At 44.6% G+C, this 22708-nt stretch overlaps 1 protein-coding gene across 1 annotated transcript; it reads right to left on the bottom strand.

Annotated features, from left to right (window-relative positions):
• Positions 1–3148: 3148 nt before the first annotated feature.
• On the bottom strand, positions 3149–7672 carry LOC119053115 (calcitonin gene-related peptide 2-like). Its single transcript, XM_037150596.2, has 5 exons — positions 7621–7672; positions 6488–6582; positions 6092–6238; positions 3954–4141; positions 3149–3371 (listed from the first exon to the last, which is right to left on the bottom strand). The coding sequence occupies exons 2-4, from the start codon at positions 6571–6573 to the stop codon at positions 3976–3978; spliced, it is 399 nt and encodes a 132-aa protein (XP_037006491.1). The 5' UTR covers positions 6574–6582; positions 7621–7672; the 3' UTR covers positions 3149–3371; positions 3954–3975.
• Between the last annotated feature and the right edge of the window lie 15036 nt (positions 7673–22708).

The raw sequence follows: 22708 nt of genomic DNA, 5'->3' as shown, positions 1-22708 counted from the left end.
AAGGCACATCATAATTACATTACCCAAGATTACAATGAAGGAGAGAATCCTAGAAGCAGCGAGAGATAAGGAGCAAGTCACATACAAAGAAGTTCCCATCAGACTGTCAGCTGATTCCTCAAAAGAGACCTTGCAGCCAAGAAGGAGCTGGAAAGAAGTATTCCAAGTCATGAAAGGCAAGGACCTACATCCAAGATTGCTCTATCCAGCAAAGCTTTCATTTAGAATGGAAGGGCAGATAAAGTGCTTCCCAGATGAGGTCAAATTAAAGGAGTTCATTATCACCCAGCCCTTATTATATGAAATGTTAAAGGGACTTATCTAGGAAAAAGAAGATAAAAACTTGTACAATAAAATGACAGCAAACTCAGAATAATTAACAACCACACCTAAAACAAAAACATAAACAAACTAAGCAAACAACTAGAACAGGAACAGAACCACAGAAATGGAGATCACATGGAGGGCTATCAACAGGGGAGTGGGAGGAGCAGAGAGGGGAAAAGGTACAGAGAATAAGTAGTATAGATGGTAGGTAGAAAATAGACACAGGGAGAGTAAGAATAGTATGGGAAATGTAGAAGCCAAGAGCTTATAAGTATGACACATGGTCATGAACTAAAGGTGGGGAATGTGGGTGGGAGAAGGTGTTCAGGGTGGTGGGGAGTAAAGGGGGGAAAATTAGACAGCTGTAATAGCATAATCAATAAAATATATTTTTAAAAAGACTGAGAGGCTTATTGATTCTACATAGTAAAGAAATATTCGTTCAGTCATTAAGTGACCACTAAGTTAACCAAGCAGAGACTTCAGTGGCTACATGACAAATAAAGACTTTAAAAATTTAGTTCAGAGAAGTCACTAAGCAAACAAGCAACAACAACTACAACAAAAAACAACAATTATGTATCCTTGAGTTGGTGGTAGGAAGCAAATACAATTTCGATATTTTCCATATTATATTTTAAAGTGTCCAGTTTTCCCCCAAAAAATTGAGACATGCAAAGAAACAAGAAACAATAGTCTATATGCACAAGAGAGGCAGTTAATAGAAATTGCTCTTCAGGAAGCACAGACATTGAACTTATTAGACAAAAAATTCTAAATCAGCTATTTTATATCTATTCAAATAACTCAAGGAAACAATATCTAAAGAACCCAAGTATAAGGATGCCATCGCACCGAGTATAGAATATCAGTAAGATAGAAAGCCAGTCTTCCCTACACCTTGCAAAGTCTCCATGTTCAGTCCTCCATTACCACCTGTCTGAGCTCCTCTCCCACTTGCTTTCCCCTCTCTCACTAGAGATCTGACTCACAAGAAAAATAGAAGATAAGGGAACATGTTATACTCTTCACCACAGGGATGTAGCCATCAAAATTCAGAATGTGAGAAAATCTATTGGACAAATAACCTAGTTTCTCCAACAAATAAATTGCAGGAGGGGGCAAAAAAGATGGAGGGAGAGCCTTTAGATTATAGGAGGCTTAAAATGTATCACCCAGCACCAACATGAAGACCTAATTTGAGCTCTGATTTTATACACATGTGTATATATAGGTATATAACATATATGTATAACACACATGCATATATAATTGAGGAATTGGAACCATAAATAGATGTGAGACATTAAACAACTGAGAAATTACTATTGATTTATTTTAGTTGTTAAATGGGATTATGCTAATTTTTAAAAGATTTTTATTTATTTTATTTTTAGACAGGGGGAAGAAAGAAAGAGAGGGAGAAAAACGTCAGTGTGTGGTTGCCTCTCACACGCCCCCTACTGGGGTCATGGCCCATAATCCAGACATGTGCCCTGACTGGGAATCGAACCAGCGAGCCTGTGGTTCACAGGCCGGAGCTCAATCCACTGAGCCACGCTAGCCAGAGAGATTATGGTTCTGTTTACAGAGTATTTTCCATTTAGGATATGTGGGGAAACAGGTATGGATATATTGATGTAATAATATAGGGCTCCGGGGGAATAGATGGTGCATAGATGTAATATCACTGACCATAAATTGATCACTGAAGCCAAGTCAGTGTCTTAGTCCATTTGTGCTGCTATACCAAAATACCACAAGCTGAATAGCCTATAAACAACAAATATTTACTTCTCACAGTTCTAGAGGCTGGGAAATCCAAGATCAAGGCACCACTGGATTCAGTGTCTGGGGGAGAACTGTTTTCTCATTCACAGCAGCCTTCTCCCTGCAGCCTTGCACAGCAGTGGAAGAAGCAAAGCAATTCTCTCTGGCCTCATTTTTAAGGCACTAATCCCATTGGTGAGGGGACTGCCCTTACAACCTCCTCACCTCCCAAAATCTACCCCGATGCCCTCCCCGCCATCATACCATCACTTTGGTATTAGGTTTCAACATCTACATTTTGGTGAGGGGTGGGGGGACACAAACATTCACCCCGTAGCACGAAGTAATGGGTAGAAGGGAACCATTTTATTAGATAAAGATTAGGTTGTTTATATGTGTAAATTTTTCCATTTGTCTTCAAAATCTGATGGTCTACCACATGAGGAAGCCGGGTCAAAGAATGGCTCACGGTTCCCTGGAAAACATCACGAGCCATTGCTGAGGCCTGCGGTGCAGCAGTTTCGACAGTAAGCCCTGGAAGCCAGCACCTGAGTCTGTGTGTTCTTGGACTTCACTTTTCTGTGCCTCTGTTTCCTCAGATGCAAAGTGGAAATAATAATGACATCTACTCTATAAAGTTGTCATGAAGATTAAACAAATTCATAGGTATAATGTGTTATCTTAGAACATTATCTTCTCTATATAGTAAGCACTCAAAAAATGTGAACTATTATTATTATTACATAGGAAAAGAAGTTGAAATAAATCACTGGGGTCTTGAAACACATGTAATCCAAAATATGTTTTTAATCTTGATGAGGTTCACAAATGGCACGATATTGACATTTCCTTAAACAAATTATACGGTCAGGTTCTCAGACAACAAGGCATAGCATCACCGTTACAACAGAGCATAGCGTCACCACAGGGGCCACAGGAGGCAGTGATTTCACGTGCCCTGCGGTTTGGCAAAGCTGCCATGGTCAGCAGGAGAGCTCCCTCAAAGGACCAGTTTGCCGCCAGATGAGCTGATGAGAGACGCCATCATGTTTACTGCACATGGAATCAAATATAAAAAGGATGCACAAACAAATATGGAGTTTGCTTGAGTTGCATTCGATTTCATTCCTTTTGATTGACAGGGTGGTTTTTTCTGTTTGTTTGTGTTTTCGTTATCTATTAGGATGCACACATGTATATCTTCCATGGGGCCTTCTCACCAAGTTGTTGTCAACAGAAATTAATAGAAGTGGTGAGTTCAGCTTCATGGTAACCTGAGATGGAGAAAAAAATTTTTTTAAGAAGAAAGAGAAGAATGAGAACTAGGAGAATAAGAAGGGAATAAACAGAATTATTACTGGAAGAACATGAACATACAGAAGTACTTCTTTAACTAAACAGCATTTACAAATTATGGGTATGAGGTGTCGGAAGCAGGCTTTTAAAACAAATGAAAATAAAAACAGTCCAATAGTCACAATAAACATTAGCAATAGTATTATGATTACAGCCCTCTGGACTGAAACTCTGAACATGGATCAAGAGTTCAGGGCTTTCTGAATCTGAGTTCATTAATGAGCAGTAGCCCTGGCTAAGGTTTGCAGGGTCCTCCTTTTCTGAATTCAGCAAGCATTTTTTTGTTTATCTGTCTTCTCAGAAAGATGAAATTGCATCTCTGCGGCCTGACCTTGTCCTCTTACTTCAGGCTGAGTTGTAGAAGGAGCTCACTACCTCAGGAGGAAGAATACAATTGGAGAGGAGGATCTGAAGGACCTACCAGGTTCAGTGGATTTCAAAATGTGGGTGTTAACCTCCAGATCCCTTCCCCTCCCATCCAAGGGTATAAGGGTAGTCACCTTCCTAGAGTCGGTTAGCAGCTCAGGCCTGAAGGTCTCTACGGCGACGGCGACGACCATAGGCATCAGAGCCTACGTTGGTGGGCACGAAGTCGCTCTTCACCACGCCCCCAGACCTGCTCAGCAAGTCTGCCAGCCGATGGGTCACACAGGTGGAAGTGTTGCAGGCTCTCTTCTGAGCAGTGACACTGATTTGCAGGATGGAGAAAGAAAAGAAAGCCTGTTAGTGAGAGGCTAGAGTCAGGAGCCTACCCCATGGGACCTCCTCTAAAAGAATTGTAGCTCTTCGACATACCACTTAAGTGTTTCTCCTAAATGCAATTATCAAAGCTGTTAGAGGAAATGGCCTGACAGCCTTTGCTAGCAGCCCTTTATGAAAAACAACAAAAACAAAAACAAAAAACCCAGTGCCCAACCACGGGACATATTTTAAAACCTTGCCCTTATCGTCATGTACATACAATGCTCTTGGGATCAGGAAGGAGTACTCAGCAGAGGCCCGGCCCCACTCCAGGACACAGAAGAAGCACACAGCAGCAGTACCCCAGCCATGGGCACCAACAAAACCACTTTCTGTGGGAAAATAAAAATCCCCTCAAGTCTTACCTGGAAACTCAGAGAACAGGGCTTGCAGGGTCCTTTCCCAGATGGGATTACCTACTCCGCAGCATACCTGTTCTTGATGCTGGAGCTGGTTCCCAGGCCCTGTACCCAGCTACCCTGAAGTTAATGTTACTCTTAAACATGGGCCCTGGGCACTCTCAAGCCTGGAAGAGGGACCAGAGTAATGACCACCGAGTGTACATCCTTTTAGAACAAAGGTTTATTCATCAAGGATGAAGCATGAGTGATAAAGCAGGCATTGCAGGGCTCCGCTGTGATCTTCTCTAGGGTTCCCTCACTCTCTTTCCTCTAACCTAGTCTATGGGTCCTGCTCTCTTACCTTCCATCCTGAGGTTCCCAACATTCTCTGTCATAAGCAAAGCTACCAGTACCAGCTTGAAGAGCAACCAGATTGAAATCTGCATGCATTAAGTTCAATGGGAGCAAGAAAGGAAATCAGGAGGGAGTGTAAGGATTTCACTTAGAATCCTGGGGCAACAGCTACCCGTCTCCAAGCCACTGGCTCTATCCCTTTTCTTGCTGGGTGTTGCAGCCCAAAGCTGATGCCAGAGAACATATGAAAGTTGTTTGGGTACTTCAAGTATGTGCCCAGCACACAGGTACTCAGATTACTGCACCACTTAGCTCTGGAGCTGTCCAGGCTGCCGGAAAAAGACATGCCAAGCAATACCATGCACTGGGTTGGCCCCTGGGAGCAGTCATGCAGGTTAGACCAGGAAGGAGTCATTTAGAGTCACTTAGACCAGGGGCAGAAGCGGCAGGCCGGAGGACCCTTCATATATTCTCCATTAGAACTCAGATGGTTGCTGAGCCAGGGCTGTGTGGGGAAGGGGTGACCTTTCCTGGCCTTCCTCATGCTGCTCAGGCCTTCATGCTCTGCAGAGAGGTTCTCAGGGCAGATGCAGGTGCAAACCATGCCTCTGCCCAGGTGGTGCGAGGGCCAGAGCAGGAGCTGGTGTGTGCTCCAAGCTCAGGGTGCACAGGCAGGTGTGGCTGGGGAAGGGTGCCCTCCCCAGCCCAGCGACAGCGTGCACATCTCCACAGAGCCTACCTCAGACACTGCTCTACCTGACCCCACCCTCTGCAAGGCCTTTGGCGTCACCTTGCACATGTGCAACAAAGCCTCCTTGCAGGTGTGAGAGACCAGCACACACATGTTAAATTTCTAACACGTCCTGAGGTATACTGGGTCCACCTGCTGGCTTCAGACTTACCAGTCTTAATTCATCTGATGCTGGGTCGTCTCCTCAGTGGGGCAAGACCAATGCCCAGAGAAAGAGATGCCACACCTCCTCATTTTATTTCCTAGCAGCTTTCAGAAATGGGTCTTTTAAATACGTCTAACCCAAATCCCTCCAGCTGCCCCTGGACCTCTGTCTCCCATGGAGCATGAGAGTGGCTGGGCTCCAGGGCCTGGTGAATGACAGCCTGCTGGACTCCTGGCCAGATATTGTTTTCCCTACCTGCCTAGGTTATGTCCTCCTGGATATGCCAAGGTGGGTGGGGAGCCTTACCTGGAGTCCTCTGTCTCCTGCTCCTCCTGCTCCAGTTCATTGGTCTTCCTCTCTACATAGGCCTTCAGCAGTGCAGCCAGTAGGAGGCGCCCTTCCTTCTCACTGAGTGCAGCGGGGTCAAGGTCTGGGAGGCTCTCCAAGGCCGACCTAGGGAGGGGCAATCCCAATACAAGCTCTAAATCCCAGTCTGGCCCCTCCCCAAGATAAGCGGCCAGTCCTCCTGCTTGCTATGACCTGCCCTGAAAATGTGCCCTTCTCTCCCCACTCCCAGCCCACAGGGCTTGGGGCCACCGTCCCCCTGAAGGCGTTGATCCACTAGGAGCCTCTGTTGTAACTTCAGAGGCACAGAACTGCCCAGTCCCAGGGTCAGTGGCTAGTAGCTCCAGGCTGTCTCACCTGAGTGGTGCTGCCTGGAGGCCGCCTGCCTGGCACAGGACCAAGATGCTGAAAGCCAAGAAGGGGGAGGACTTCCCGAAGCCCATGATGCCTCTCTGTAAAAGGAGAATAACATCACCGTGGCACCAAGAGCAAGCGGTGGCCTGGGCTCCAGTCCTGCCTCTGGCACACCTGCCTTGTGTCCTCAGGCAGGTTACCTCACCTTTTCACCCCTTGGTTCTGTTCTTTTGCCAGATGGGCTGTTGTGAACCTCAAAAGATACGTTTTAGTAAATGTCATGGTAGAGCAGAAACAAGTGTGCTGGGGTGAGAATGGGAGAGTTCTGCGGGGAGCCGGAGAGAAGCCACAAACGTCCGCATGCACACACACCCACACCTTTGCCCTACACAGAAGCCGGGCGCGGACCCACCCTGCTGTATACTTAACCTCCTGTCTTCTCGGGACCGGGACCGAGAAATCTAGGAGCACCTTCCCCTAGGCTGAACTTCCTGCTAAGTCAGGGGCGAGGAAAGCGGGAAGCATAAATTGGAAGAGTGCTGTGGGGTTGAATTTGGGGAAAATTTAACATGCCGGTTACTAGTGACTCCAGGCTGCACTGGGGCGCAGTTTGGCTGCAGATCTTAGGCGCCAGCACCCGAGTTGAGCCCACGGTTCTGGTTCGCTAACTGCACTGCCTCAGGCCCATGCCACTGCCCCAGGCACGCTCGCGGGCTGGAGGCGCCTCAGAGGAAGACCCAGGGCTCCACAGACCCAGGAACCAAATGGGGTCCCTGCAGGCACAGCGCGCGCAGGGCACTGCCAGACCCGCCAAACTCCGGCAGGATGCCGCGCACCGACGGGCACCGACACGAGGGCCGCACACTCTCCTATCTGGACTCGCAGAGCTTCCAGCACCCAGGCGAAACCCTGGGGGTGCTTGGGGTTCTACTGATGTCACTTAGAAGAAGACGTACCGATGGCCCCAACCACCCGCCTTCTCTCGAGAGGGAGAGAGAGCTAGAAGCACCTGTCTGTAGCTGGGCCGAGGTGGCCGTGAGAGACAAAGGAAAGGCAAGCAGGCAGGCAAGTGGAGCAAATTGGATGCGCTGATCCAGAAGCAGGTTATTCAAGTGGAGTGGGAAGAAGTTCCTCACCTGGAGGCTTGAGATGCGGGAGAGTGCAAGCGGCCGGTCCGCCTAGATGGACACAACGCCTGCTGTGGGCGTCTTCCCCGCGGAGCTCTTGGCTCTTATTCCAGTGATAGTGGGAGGGGGGTCCCCCCATGAGCCCGCGCGGCCAATCCAAAGTGGCCAGGACCGACCAGCTCCGACTGCGTCATTGCTCCCGCTCCCGGCACCGGTCCACTAGGGAGGAGAGCCATCCGCTCAGACTGTCTTTTGCAATGAGGTCATTGCTTGGAGAGCTTGAGGGCTGGGTGAGGGTGAGGCGCCTTCGACGTCCAGAAAGTGGGGACAAATCGGGGAATTTGGAGTCACCAAAAGTGAGCAGCCAGAGCCACTCTCACTTTTCTTGGCGCCTGAAACCGGCCTCGCGCCTCGCTCCTAGCACGCCAGCGCAGCCCCCAGCTGGACCCGCAGGGGGCCGAACAGTAGTCCTGGGGTCTAAAGGTACCTTAGCGGAAACGGCGCACGCTGGAGGGGGATGGTGAGATCGAAGGGACTTGACAGGTCGCTGTCTTTGGACCACCTGGGGTGCTCCTCTGACACCCTCCGTTTCATTCCCTCCCCACCCCCGCCCGCCCAGGGCACCCCACCCCTCTCTCCCTGGCTCCCTGCCACCTCCGCAAAGTGGTTGTATTTCCGATCTGGCAGCCAAGCCTCTTTAGCCTCCTCACTCCTCTGGGACGGGGAGAAGTGCAGGAAAGAACTGGGGAAGGGGCTAAACGGGCGCCGTGTAAGCATCCCTTTCTAGCTGCCTAATCCTCGAACTGGAGTTGAGCATACTGGACCCTCCACTACAGCGCGGCTGTTGATTCGTACAGCTGCCCGGGGCCTCTGGCGTTTTTGACGAGCTGCTGGGCGGGACAGCCTGTGCCCGGATCTCTACCTGTCGCGTCCCACACTCCCTTTTCCTGAAGCGCTTGATTGTTAAGCAGGCCGGCGGAGCGCCTACCAACCCAGGACAGTGAGCCCGCAAACCCAAAAGGAGCCCTTCGCCCTTTCGCACCCAGTTACAGATGGGCAGGGGACGGGGGCTTCTTCTCACGCTTCCCGCAGGGCTCAAGTCCCGCACGTACATACCTGGACCCCAGCCACACGCCCTGCCAGTCGCATTCACACACGGACACCGCCCCCCATCAGTCTCCGCAGACAAGCCAGCCTTCGCCGAAACATAAGTGCCCGCACCAGCTGTCTACAAATGAGCGCTTGCACCCACCCAAACCGACTTCACCGGGACCAGAAAGCAACCCCGAGAGTTTCTGCTTTGGGAAACAGGCACGTGTTATATGCACAGGGGTACACACTGTCCCCCCAGCACACCCACAGACACGTACATCCACGCACACGGAGCCAGCCTCTCCCTTTTTCTTAAGGAAAGCCTGATTCTCCGGTCCACACTGTGGGCCCCCGAGGCACCCTGGCATGGGGAGAAGACTCCAGCTCTGGCCATAGATTGGGCTGGGAGGTCGAGGCAATTCGGAAGAAGTGAGGGAGCGCCACCCACCACCAGAACCTCAGGCTAGCCCTGCACCGCGTTCGGGCTGCGGACCCAAAGGCTCCGGCCTGTCCGGGCTCAGCTCCCGAGGCCTTGCCCGAGGGTGCGGGGCAGGGAGGGCGTAGCCAGAGACTCGTGGGATCCCCACGGCTGGTTCTACTCGCTTGTGCGGGTCAGAACGGGGCCCAGGGGATCTGTCTACGCCTCCGGGCCTCATTTTCTGTGGCCCGCAGGGTGCTCGGAGGCTGCCTGGGCTGGAGTTGCCCCTCCCTACTGGGCCGCTGTTAGACACGTAGAGCGCGGCTGGGGGCCGCAGCGGGCGGGAAGCAGAGCAGGTGGACTCCCGAGACCTGTGTAACCGCACACCAGCAAGCGCTGTCCCCCAAGGGGGTTCCTCTGTAATACTGGTAAGGTCTCTCTGCGCCCGAAGTATTGAGCTCACTTTTGGATGCAACCAGGGACACCGAAGCAGCTTTTACTAGGAGGCCCTTCTTCCCAAATCCCTGTGAATAGAAGGGGAGACTTCTTCATCCTTTTCCCCACTTCTGAGCCGGGAAGGGGGCTGCTGAATGACAAGGCGCAGCTGGGAGGCATTACCTAACGCCTCTGCCCTCTACACCGCCTCTTCCAGGATCCCTGCCACCATCCCTAGGTCTGGCAGAGCACGCAGGCCGCCCCAGCGGCTCCCGGCGCACCACTCTCCACGGAGTTCTGGGGACACACAGAAATAGCCGGGCAGCTTGGAGGATGGGGGAAGGGCAGGGTGTGGAAAAGGTTCAGAAGGCCCCAGACCCTAGCTCAGGCTTTCTAGCCCCCACAAAGTTACCAGGGGCTCTCCGAGAGCAGGAGAAGCCGGCAGTGAGTGCCGGAGAAGTTGGGTTGAGGTTTGGCCTCCCCAGAGCCCCACAAATATGAATTTGAAAAAAAAATCTGAACATTTGGGTCTGAGCGCTGGAGAGCTAGTAGCCTCTCCAGAGATTTCTTTGTCACCAGGCCTTTTCTTAGATGTTGGGACCGACAGCCATGCTGCCACCGAGTGGGGAGGCACACTCCCAGGCTGTGCCCTGCGCTCCAAAGACGCCAGGAAGTGGCCCAGAACCCCAGGAAGAGCTCCCGTTTGGGGAAACATAGGCTGAAGCTTCCATAAAGGCCGCAGAGACTAGAAGTTCTGCCCCCTGACAGGAAAAAGTGCACCCCCAACCCAGAGACCCATCCGAACCCAAATGTACCTGATTCGGCGCTCTGAACATTTTCGTGGGTGCTCAGATTTACCCCAAAATATTTGTTCTTCCACTAATAATTTTGCAGTGCCTGGTGCATAGTAGGTGCACAGCCAGCTTTCCGAGAAAGGGGATGGGTGAGTCAACAGTCCCATGGCTTCACTGCAGTAGGAGTCAGCAGTAAATTCGCAACCAGGCTGAGTTGGGCTGCAGACCCAGTTTAGATCCATTAGATAGAAAAGCAAATCGCTTATCCACACAAGCACCTGCTTTTTCTTTTTTTATTTATTAAAAGGCAACCATGTCCTGGTGAAAACTTTCTAGAATTTAATATGAGAGAAAGTACTGAGGGCTTCTTTTCTCTTCTCCAGCAACTCGAAAAGCAAAACAAGGCAGTTTCCCTCAGCCCATCCTTGTATTATATTAGTGGGTGATGGAAGACGAAGTCAATAAAATAATTTGCTTTCCAACCTGAGAAAATTACATTTTGATTTCCCTGGAACTGTTCTCAGCTTCGAAGCATCCCCAGTCAAATGAGCACAAGAATTTATAGAAAATAGTTTCCCAGGAATGTCTTTCACTTTTGAATCATCTCAAATATTTTGATCCTCAGTTAAACTATTTTATGTAATTACCTTTAAATTTTAAAAAATGATAAATTTTTAGAGAAAAGCAGATTCCAGGTACTACAGTTTTCGAAGTTTATTTTTATTTACTTTATTATACTGTATTTTCTTCATGAATTTCCTAAGAGAAATACTCTTTAAGGGAAAGTTTCATTCATTCAAATATTTATTGAGGACCTACTGTGTGCCAGCCATTGTTCTAGACACCAGCAGCTCCCAGTAAACAAAACAAAATTCCCCTGCCTTCATAATGGTTATATTACAGTAATGTCTTTAATAAGAGTCCTTTTATACCACCCTTTACCAAAATAGAGCATACCCCTATTCTATTCACATCCTGTAAATTTGTTCCTCATTTTTGGTTTACTCTCACTTTGGTGGAGCGCACTCACCATTTCATGTTGACAGATTTCTGGAAATAAAATTCTGGGTTGGAAATTATTTTCATTCAGAATTTTGAAAGTATTCTCCATTCCCAGTATTCTCTATACCCAGTGTGACCTGAGAAATCCATTTCCCTTTGTTCTGTATTTGGTACAGGATCTCCGTCTGTCTGTCTCTCCCTCTCTTTCAGAATCTTCTCACCAGCGTTCTAAAATAACATAATGAGGTGTCTTGTTGTGGACTATTTATTGTTCTGAGTACTGACAGAACACACAATCTGAAAATTCATGTCTTTCACTTCAGGGAAATTTCTTGCTTTATTTCTTTTTTTAAAAGATTTAATTTATTTATTTTGAGAGATGGGGGAAGGGAGTCAGGAAGACAGGGTGAGAAACATTGATGTGCAAGAGATCCATAGATAGGTTGCCCCTTGCACACCCTCAACCAAGGGGGTTGTGACCTGGCCCACAACCCAGGCATGTGCCCTGACTGGGAATCAACCAGTGACCCTTTGGTTCAGAGGCTGGCACTCAATCTACTGAGCCACACTAGCCAGGGCTCTTGCCTTATTTTTTTTTTATAATTCCACGCCCCTCCTCAACTTTCTGAAAGGTTTTTTTTTTAAATTTTATATTCTTTTAAAATTTTTTTCATATTTTTAATTTCTAAGAGGCATTAAAATAACTCTGTGTGTTACTTTTTATGGACTCCTGTTTTTATTTAATGGGTGCAACATTTCTACTAGCTCTCTGAAGCTGTTAAACATAGGTGGTTTGTTTTGTTCTCATAATAGAGACCATCCTCACATTTCTCACGTTCTTTTGTTACTTGTTTAGGTTTAAGAAGAAGGTAATAAAACACGAGGTGGAAGATGGGGATGGCAGAGTTGTCCATCAATGAGCCTGAATATAGAGTGATTAGATGAAAAACAACTTCACCATTTTCTTCCGGGATCCCTAAATTATGAACAACTATAAGTCTTTTCTTATGGTTTCTCATTAAACCGAAGAAGAGTCCTCCAGTCTCCAGTGTAGGTCTGCAGAGTGGGGGTTGGGGAGGAGTAAGGGAGGCGGCTGACAGTTTTACTGTACATTATGGTAAGTCCTCCAGTCTTCTCTGAGACCCAGGACGGATAGGCATCTAACAATAGAGGAATCAGAAGAAACTCTTGAGTTCAACTACTCTTTTTAAAGGCATAGAATCATCCCGACTCTCAGGCTATTCTAAACTCCATCAGCAGAGGCAACAATTGCTCAACCCTGAGTTCTCGAGGGTCCTTGCTTCTTGATGGTTTTCCCTGCCCTACTAGAGTTTTTACTAGACACATATGCCTTCACACTGCTTACTCTTCTGCTGAACCAATTAAGGAGACTGGCTGAAGGGTAGGAGATTCAGACTTTCTTTGAAGAGCCCTCAAATTAGACTCAGATTACTGGGTCCTTGGCCTGAGCTGATTCTAAGTCCCACTCCTCTTCCCAGGCCACCTTTCTGACGGCTTCTTTCCCAAACCCAGAGAAATAGAGATGCCAACACCTAACCCTCAGAAGTCCCTTCTAGAGAATATTTTTAGAGTTGTCTGTGCCTGCCAGAGAATGAGCAAAGTGTGGTGGCCCAGACCCAGGCTGGTCACTCTGAGAGACGGACAGACTTAGTGAATGACGTCAAGGAATTACTCAGGTTGGGTTCCTCTGAGATGATTAAAATTCTCTCTTGGCTCGGACTCCCAGGACCCAAATTGACTCTCCTCACTGTCTGAGAGCATTGTTCCACACTGCAAAGGAATTAAAATTTCTTGTAAAGGTAATTAGAGTAAAATCTCCTGCATTCAACACTCTCAGAAAAAATTAGAGTTTTTGCTAAGGTAAATTCCCAGGTAACTGAAACATACTTTAAATGGAAAACACACCTTTGTAAAAGCCATTTTGGATGGAAACCCTTTAAAAGTGCATGACCTTCTCCTCTTAACCTTTTCTGGATGGCTCACAGCCATCATTTAAAGAACATCAGTCACATAGCCGCACCCTGAGTAAAGGCCTAAGTTCGCTGAGCCATTTACCTCCATGCCTGCTGACCCCCAATTGCTGTGCTTTGAGCTCTTGGTTCATCGTTTTCAGTTATTTTATATTCACATCAGCATATTAGTTATTCATGTTCAGTTGACTATAAGATCTCCATAGTCAGGATCTCAAGGTCATGTTTTTTATCTTGGATGATTTCCTCTGGTCACTGTTAGTATATCTGCCTCTAGCCTGAGGCCCAGTCTACCTGAAATTTCCCCTGCTAGTTCAATGTCATCAGGAAAACAATAGAAACTTGACTAATAGAACTGGCTGGAGCAAATAAAAAATAAGGAGGATTAAGGGAAGAATCTGAATGTCTCTCATGAGTAATGCTAAAGAGCCCTAATACATTTTCCTACCTTGTCTGGAATGGAACTGTGTCTTACATAGAAGATGTTTCTGACTAAGTGAATGTTTGTAAGGAATGAAGGGAGTTTGAGATAGACAATAGGTTTAAAAGAGGATCTTGCATAAAAGTACAATAGAACTATACACAATAATGAAAATGTTCCATTTCAGTGCTGTCTAATACAATAGACACTACACTAACTACATGTGACTCTTGAGTGTGTCAAACATAATTAGTGTGACCAAAGAGCTGAATTTTAATTTAATTTAGTTTCATTTAATTTAAATGTAAATAGCCACATTTAGCTAGTGCCTACTGTATTGGATATCACAGTCAGTTTATGTTACAGAGTAGAAGTGAAATTCATATATTCTGGAGCCAGATTGTCTGCTGTTCAAATTCTGTCTCTCACACTTATTAATGTATGACCATAGACTAATCACTTGAACTTCCTGAGACTCAGTATTCTCCTTTGTAAAGTAGGGGAAATGATATTACTTCTTTTAGAGGGCTGCTCTAAGGATTAAATATGAAGTGCTTAGAACAGTGTATGGCAACTAGTAAGTAGTATATAAATGCTAATCTTTGTCTTACACGGGGTTTCTCCACAAGCAGAACCTAAGACAAGAATTTGGATACAAACCATTTACTTATGAGTTGAACCAATAAGAGAACAGGGAGTCAGGGAAGAGAAGGTAACCATTACATAGTATGTTAATAAGCAGGTTACTGCTGCAGGCAGCTAGGGCCTTATCCTGCTGGAGACCCGCCAGGACACTGAAGAGAGAAAGCCTCAGAATTGCTTCACCCAATGAATAAGTCCTTTATCCACCAACCTTAGTTCATCGCCAGTTGAGGGGATGCTCCCAAGGGTGCTAACTCCTCAACACATTTAGCCAGTCCTGCATGGCCAAGCTTCTGTGACCAGAGAAAACTCCCAGGCAGAGAGTCACAGATGTTTGCTGTAGAAAGCTCTAGGTGCAAATGGGAATGGTAAACACTGGTGGGGCACTACGGCAGTCTGCTATAGCTCATATTATTATGAGAAAGAGTCTGCCACTGCTTAATGACTCGTCCTACAAAGAGGAAGCAATAGTTTCCCACCTGTAATATGTTGTGAGAGGGAATTGGGTCTGGATGCCACAGAGCCAGGAATAACAGAGCCAAGAGAAATCCACTAAACCATGGAGATGTTCTAATAGAAAGTCCATTGCTGCTCACCTATAGCAGTTTTGACTCGAGGTGACAACTCCATGGGTCCCCCAGAATATCATTTCCTTTAATATAGCCAACATCTTAAAATGCTCACTTTCGCCTGCTGAGTGTTCATGAATGGCTCCAATGGTCAGAACCCAGATTTTGTGTGGAATTATAGCAAGAGGACCTGAGAAGACGTGTTTTTCATTTTCTGACTTCTCAGGAAGGTTTGCAAGAGGGGATTTGGATGGGTATTTAGTAAATCACATAAAGCTTCATTTGAGTGTCTAATAATCCTGTCTAATTCCATGTCTAAATCTCTTCCTCTCCCACTTTTACCCTTTATAATAAATGGCAGTACTAATAACTCAATGTAACTCAATACCTCAAAATTTAGGTATCATCCTAATTCCTCCTTTTCCTTCATCTATATCTGATCCATCAGTAAATCCTATTAATCTACTCCCCCCAACCCTAAACACATCCCAAATCCATCCATTTCCATCTTCACTAGTGCCTTAGTCCACCCAGGCTGCTATAAGAAAATATCACACACTGGGTAGCTTACAAATAATAGAAATTATTTCTCACATTTCTGGAGGCTGGAAGCCTGAGATCAAGGTGCCGGCATGGTCAGGGGAGAGCCCTCTTCTGGGCTTCAGTCTTCTCATTGTATCCTCACGTAGCAGAAGGAGGAAAGGCAGATATCTCTGAGGTCTCTTTTACATGGCATTCATCTCATTCATGAAGGCTCTGCCCTCATGACCTTACCACCTCCCAAAGGCCCATTTTCTAACATCATCACACTGGGTATCAGGATTTCAACATATAAATTTGGGGGGAATACAAATATTTAGATCATAGCAGCTAGAGACCCCGGGTTCAAGTCCCCATCATCTCTTACCCACACAATTCCAATAATCTAACAACCGTAGTCTCATGGGTTTCACTGTTGCCTCCATAATCCCAAACCCACACAACTCTCATAGTGACATTTTAAAGGCATAGGTTATATTAGTCACTCTTCTTACAACTCTCTAGTATAAAAGTATTTACAAGTTTTTAAATACTTTTCTATAGATTTTAAGACAGACATGGTCTAACTTCTATCTTTCCAAAACCCTTTCATGCCAGTCTCTTCTCCTGCATATACTCAGATTGGCCTTTTGAAAAGTCCAAGAACTAACACAACAAGACTTTTCCCATCCCCAGAGCTTTCGCACTAGCTAATTTCTCTGCCTGGAAGTGTCTTTCTTATCTGTCGATCTTGCCCTTTCACGTTGCTGACCCCCCAACACTCACATACTCCATCACTCTTTTGATATCTGGCTCCTTATAATTCTCTGTTTCAAACTTCAAAATAAAATGTCACCTATTGCGTTGGCAAAAAAGTTCATTTGGTATTTCTGTAAGATGGCTCTAGTAGTACTTAGTTGTCTTTAACTTCACTTGAAATAATTTTGTTAGATTGTATTGTTACAGCTGTCATATCAGAGTGCATTTAAAAAACTACTTATCAAAACTGAATTTTTGTGCTACCATTTTAATACTGAAGATGAAAGAAAATACACATTTTTGCATATTATGCTTTATTATTTCCAGAAACGTAAAAATGCAACTGAAATACAAATATGTGTGTGTGTGTGTGTGTGTATTTGTGCAGTGTATGGAAAAAGTGTTGTGACTGATTGAACATGTCAAAAGTGGTTTGCGAAGTTTTATGCTGGAGATTTCTCCCTGAATGATGTATCATGTTTGGGTAGACCAACTGAAGTCGATAGTGATCAGTTCAAGACCTTAACTGAGAACAATCAACATTATGCCATGAGGAAAATAGCTGACATATTCAAAATATCCAAATCAATAATGTTTTGAGTGAAAATGAAAAATGTGACTTTTATTTTACAGAAAAAACTAAATGGACTTTTGGGCCAACCCAATACTTTTAAAAGACATTCCCTGACCACCCTATCTAAAGGAGTTTGTTCAAACTGTTTATGACATTAACCTGTTTTACTTCCTTTGTGGAACCTATTGCTCTCTGAAATTATCTCTAAAATATACTTATTTGTATGTTATTTGCCTTCTGCCACTAGAATATAAGCTCCCTGAGAGCAGTCTTCTTGATCGCCCTGTTTTCACCACTGTATCTCCAGCACCTGGAACACTGCTCAGCACAAAATTTGAGCTTAATAAACATCTAGAGAATTGTAGAAGTATATCAGTGCTTATTCTGCAACACTCAGCTGTATGCTAAAGGTTCTACTTGAATCATTTTACGTAATTTAATGTATTAATCTGTGTTCTACAGAGAAACAATCAATAGAAGAAAAAATATACATATACCATATATTATATATAAATACATCTATATAAATATTTATATATACACACAAATATGTAATTTTATACACATATATCTAAATATATTTGGCTCACATAATTATGGAGTCTGAGAAGTCCAAGATCTGTAGTCAGCAGGCTGGAGACCCAGGAGAACAGAAAACATAGTTCCAATCCAACTTCAAGTCCAAGTCCAATCCAAAGGCAGAAGACTGATACTTTAGCCCAAAGACAGTCAGACAGAGAGAAAGAATTCTTTCTTATTCAGCCTTTTATTCTATTTGGGCTTCACGGAATTAAATGAGAACCACATAAGGGAAGATGATCTGCTTTACTGAGTCTACCAACTTAAATATTATTCTTATCTAGAAACACCCTCACAGATGAATCTAGAAATAATGTATTACAAATATGTGGATACACTGTGGCCTAGTGAAGTTAACACATAAAATTAACCCTTCCACCTTACAACAACTCTATGTTCTAGATACTCTTATCCTTGCTTTTCAATTGAGAAAACCAAGGATAGAAAAGTACTAGCCCAATGTCACATACAATTGAAGCATAAGCAGCCTGACTCCAGAGCCCACACTTTAGTTAGTTAGTTAGTTAGTTAGTTAGTTAGTTAGTTAGTTATATGAAGGGGAAAGGCAGGAAGGAAGACAGGGAGAGAAACATTGACTGCTTGCCTCTCACATGTGCCCCGATCAGAAACTGAACCCACAACCTAAGCATTTGCCTTTGACCAGGAATCAAATCTGCAACTTTTTTGATTTATGGGACAATGCTCCATAACAAATGAGCCACATTCGCCAGGGCAAACCCACACTTTAACATTTATATTTATTTGCCTCTCTCGTGGCAATTGTCAGTATTTAAGGAGAAACAAAACACTTTTGATAAATGGTCACCTGAGCTCAACCATGTCAAGTAGACATAGAGAGATAAGCAAACTCTAGGCAACCCCAACCATCTCCTCAGAGGCCCAGCTATAGTCCTATACAATGCTCTTAGAGGACCAAATCAACTCCTTATGGACCATCATACTCCTGCAATCATTTCTTTTCATGTCTTTGGTATATGTGAGACCATGGCAGCACCCTAGAACTTTTCAGAGACCTTCACTCCCGAGACCAGAGCCCAGTCTCTCCAGAGTATGTCAATACTCCTCCACAGTGGGTAGATAGCATGGATCAGAGATGACGTTTGTCTTCCAGAACTGAACAAACAGACTACTAGGTGCAAGAGTCAGAATTAACCAAAGGTCTTGGCCATAAGGCAGCAAAAGTGATATTCCAGTCAAAACCAGGTACCAATCATGAGACAGCAAAGACATTATGCAAATTTTTGCCAAGCGCTGTCTACATGGACAGTGCTTTAGAACATCTGGCACATAGTAGCCACTCAGAAAATATTTGTTAAATGAATAATAATGGTATAACAACTTTTTTCATTGTTTGTTAATTTACTTTGGTCATTTATCATCACTGATGCCTTGTCGGGTCTTTGATGCATGTGAATCTCCAAGTTTGTGATCTGAAGTTAGGAAAATTGCATTGTTCTGCATAACAGAGGAATAAAAATTGAAGTTTACTAGGAAAGTCTGGAAGAGTTGGATGAAAGGAGAAAGAGGTGACATGTGAAGCTCCAGAACTCACAGGGATGGAGTGCGAGTGAGAAGCTCTTCTTGGTAGTTAGAGGAGGAGGTAAGGGACAAACAAATTGAAAACAACAGAATACTAGTATGAAAATTTAGCTTACTTACCTGGCAAATTGTGATATGACTTCTCCCTTTACCTCTCTATCTTTAATAAAATTGGCTATATGTTCTTTTCTGTTTCATTACACTGAATTTGTTTGAGGAAATCAAGAGGTTGAGTTTGACTTCAGAGTCTACAGGAGGCAAAATCAAAGACAACATACACAAAAACTAGAACCTAGAGACTAAAAGTTGTGAAATAAGTGTTTCAGCTTACTCTAACTTATAAGGGGTTGTAAGATGTTGATAAGGCTCAATTCATATCTGGGCTATGTTAGAATCAAGACAGCCACTCAGTGAAGGGATTTCTTAAGGTTATTGCCTTCCATTCAGCAGAAGTGGAAGTCATCCAGTACCCTACTCTTCTGTGAGGTCCCACTGGGAGTTGCTTACTGAAAAATCTTCACATCATTTTATCAACCCCTTTGAATTCACCATGCCTACCCACAGTTCAGCTGTGACTCACTAGAACTTTAGCAAAAGAAATCCTGTAGAGAGCAAAGCTGTCACCTTACTTTCCTCATTAAGGGTGTCAATGTTCTCATGTGTCATTTGGTGATTAAGATTGGAAATTACTTGCCTCATCTCTGGATCTCATTTTCTGCTCTTTCAGCTACCCTCAACCTTCAGCCTACACAATGGAAGTCAACAAAATGAGGTAACAGCTTTCTATGTGAGTCACTCTGGGCAACTCTGTTTCAGAGAGCACTGTGGGGTGAGCAGGCAGAGTCCAGGCAACTATTTCAGCCATCCAAGAACTGGCATGCAGCCCAAGAAACACTCACCTGATGAAGAGCTAGTGGGATGAGTCTTGGAGGAAATAGTTCCCAACAGCTGGGGAAAGAGTCTCTTGGCTCAGGCACAGCAATGTTCTTCTCGATTAAAAACATTGTCATCATTCACACTGCAATAAGAAATCTTTTTACATTGAGCTCCCATTTCCACATGCTTCCATCTACTCTGCATATTAAAGACGGACCTCTTCCATGAAAAAGTGACATCTCTAAGTTGCTATTCTGACCAAGAGCTCTACATAATGGACAGAGAAAATGGTATGCTGGCCCGCAAAGGGCAAATGCAAGGAGGGACGTTTCCATGAGCTCTTTCTCTTTTCTGAGCACTTAGAGGAAAATTATAAGTGGTTGGAAGAAGGCTTTGTTTTCTAAAAGACTTTTAGTTATTCCTGAGAAATCCCTCTGCTTATTCCCGGAGAGAGATCATCTCTTAGATGCTGTCAGTTAGACAGGGATCGGCAGCCAAGGAAAGATGCTCAGAGAGCTTTCTAACTAATGCAGCCAGAGGAAAACTGCCAAAGAAGCAGGGCTCCTTAGGATAAATAAAGTGAAGGATATTTGGGGGATAAAAATAAATCTTTTTTGAAAAGGAGAGCTGGAGGGATGTGTATATACAAATTGCCTTGTACATCAAATTCTGAACAATGATGTCGCCAAGGCTGGCCCTGCAGAACAATGACGCAAACAAAGATCTCAGACATGTTTGCTGGCTCTTTCCTCCAAAGGTATCTATCCTGTTTCCATCTCATTTTCATAAGACTTGTCATAGGGTGTTCATAAAGATTTTACTTTGGTCATAAGCCCAGTGGACCTGGACTAGGACCATCAGAATAGAAGACTTCTAAATAGTGGTTGGAAGACAACAACCTAAATGTAAAAACTGGCAGAAGAGAGCTAGGTGGTTCAACCTAATAGTCTCTGAGAGGACACTGCCCCAGACTTTAAATTCCAGAAGCAATCAGCACTGAGTGTCAAAAATACAGTGATCGGGAATCTACAAGGGAAAAGACCAATCAGGAGTCTAAAATATTTCAAGTCATAGAGTATGGACCTCACCTCAACACCCAACCAGAAAACTGGGGGAACTGGAAGCTAAAATCCTCCCTCCCACTGTGAACTACCTCTCCCACTGTGAAGATGCCAAAAAGGAGTAGAGAGGTAGGCAGCCAATTGGTAAAGACCAACACAGGAGTTCAGTACTAAGCTTTGGGTCATAACAGAAGTAGGGAGGGGACTTACTCGGAATCAGATGAGGATCCCGAGACCCTGGTTCCCAGTTATAACTCACATTAACAACAAAAAATTGATGGTCTACAGAAAGAAAATCTAAAAGGATCCCACTGGGGACTGAACTGGCACATAGTCTGAGAAGCATTATAATTCCAGGCTCTCTAGGGTGATAGGACAGACATGATTAAGATAAATTCTGGCCCTAGCCTGGTGGCTTAGTTGGTTGGAGCACCTTTCTGTACACCAAATTGCTGTAGTTCATTCCCAGTCAGGGCATGTAGAAAAGGCAACCAATAATTTCTTTTCTCTCTCTTTTCTTTCCTCTCTCTCTAAAATCAGTAACTACATCCTCAGGTGAGGATTTTTTAAAAAAAGATAGTCTGCTGCAGTGAAACCGTTCTAGCATGGAAGATTCATAATTAAAATAGGCAGACAGCAAAAAGAAGACAGAGGTTGAGAATGGTTTTTGTTGCAATTCTTAAAGAACTCAAAACCCAAGGGACCCAAAAGACTAAAGAGCTCACACTTGAAGTTTAGATAGCTAAACAGGCAGTCAGGAGTTTTTGCAGGTTTTGTAAGTCTTGCCCATTCTTCCTTATTCCACCCCTAATCTCAGTTATAATATGTAGCAGTAATGCACCTTGGACTTGGTAAAAATGTGTGTGTTCAGTAAAAAACAACTAGCTCAACAGCAAAGTTCAAACACAGCCTGACTTCATTATTTCCCTGGGCATGTAGTTCCTTTGAGGTAGGGCCACTTAATAAAAATAATAATAGCAGCAATAGAAGATAACATTTGTTTCACAATTTCATACATCTAAGTAAAAGTCCTAGTATTCATTATCTATTGAATGTAACAAGATATGTCCCATTACTGGTCCCATTTTACAGATAAGAAAACTGAGGCTAATAAAGATTAAGCAACATTCCCAAGGTCACATGGTTAGTAACTGGATGTGACATAAAGAAAACTGGCTTATTCAACACTCACTACAACTCCTTTCCGGAATAACACACAGAATCAGAGAGGCTAGAAAATTAGAAACTACACTACATGGACCCTCTTGAAACTGGGCCGTCTGTGCAGCCTAGGTTCTCACGAAAAACACCTGGAGCCAGAAGTGTCAATGGAGCCTCTCTGTACAGAGACTGCTCCTGGGTGAGGCACATTTCTCTTCTGGAGCAGCTGTGGGGAGGTTCAGTTCTTGGTCCCCAGTGTCACAGGTGCAGCCGCAGCAGAGGCAGGGGGTCCCCTATAGCAGTCCTGCTGTGTGCCCGAGCATTTCCAAGCTGTTGGGTTCTTAGCTATGAAGTAACCAGGCTTGGTTTCTTGGCCTTTGCAAAGTTTCTTTAATCTATCTGATTTCTTGTAACAAACACTCCTCCACTTAAACAAGTTACTGGATTTTGTTACCCACAACTAAAAGCCCTGAATAATCACCGTGAGATCTATTTCTGAAATCCGAACTCATCTAAAACAATAAATTAAAAATAAGAAAAAATATATTCTAGCCCCATGCTATTTTACTTAGACTGTACCACACTTTTTTCTTTTTTCATAGCACTACTTTCTAATATATAATTTACTTACTCATGATGCTTTT

This window comes from Artibeus jamaicensis, unplaced genomic scaffold, assembly GCF_021234435.1.
Source record: "Artibeus jamaicensis isolate MK-2021 breed Jamaican fruit bat unplaced genomic scaffold, CSHL_Jam_final contig_797, whole genome shotgun sequence".
Lineage (NCBI taxonomy): Eukaryota > Metazoa > Chordata > Mammalia > Chiroptera > Phyllostomidae > Artibeus > Artibeus jamaicensis.
The sequence above is the reverse complement of the archived record's forward strand: the minus strand, read 5'-3'. Positions and strand labels throughout refer to the sequence as shown.

Bases quoted from the DNA above. Each gene is read 5' to 3' on its own strand.
- LOC119053115 (XM_037150596.2), bottom strand. From the start codon at position 6,573: ATGGGCTTCGGGAAGTCCTCCCCCTTCTTGGCTTTCAGCATCTTGGTC. The intron at 6,239-6,487 runs GTGAGACAGCCT...GCCCCTCCCTAG, and splicing joins CTCCAGGCAGCACCACTCAG to GTCGGCCTTGGAGAGCCTCC. The intron at 4,142-6,091 runs GTAAGGCTCCCC...CCTGCAAATCAG, and splicing joins CAGGAGACAGAGGACTCCAG to TGTCACTGCTCAGAAGAGAG.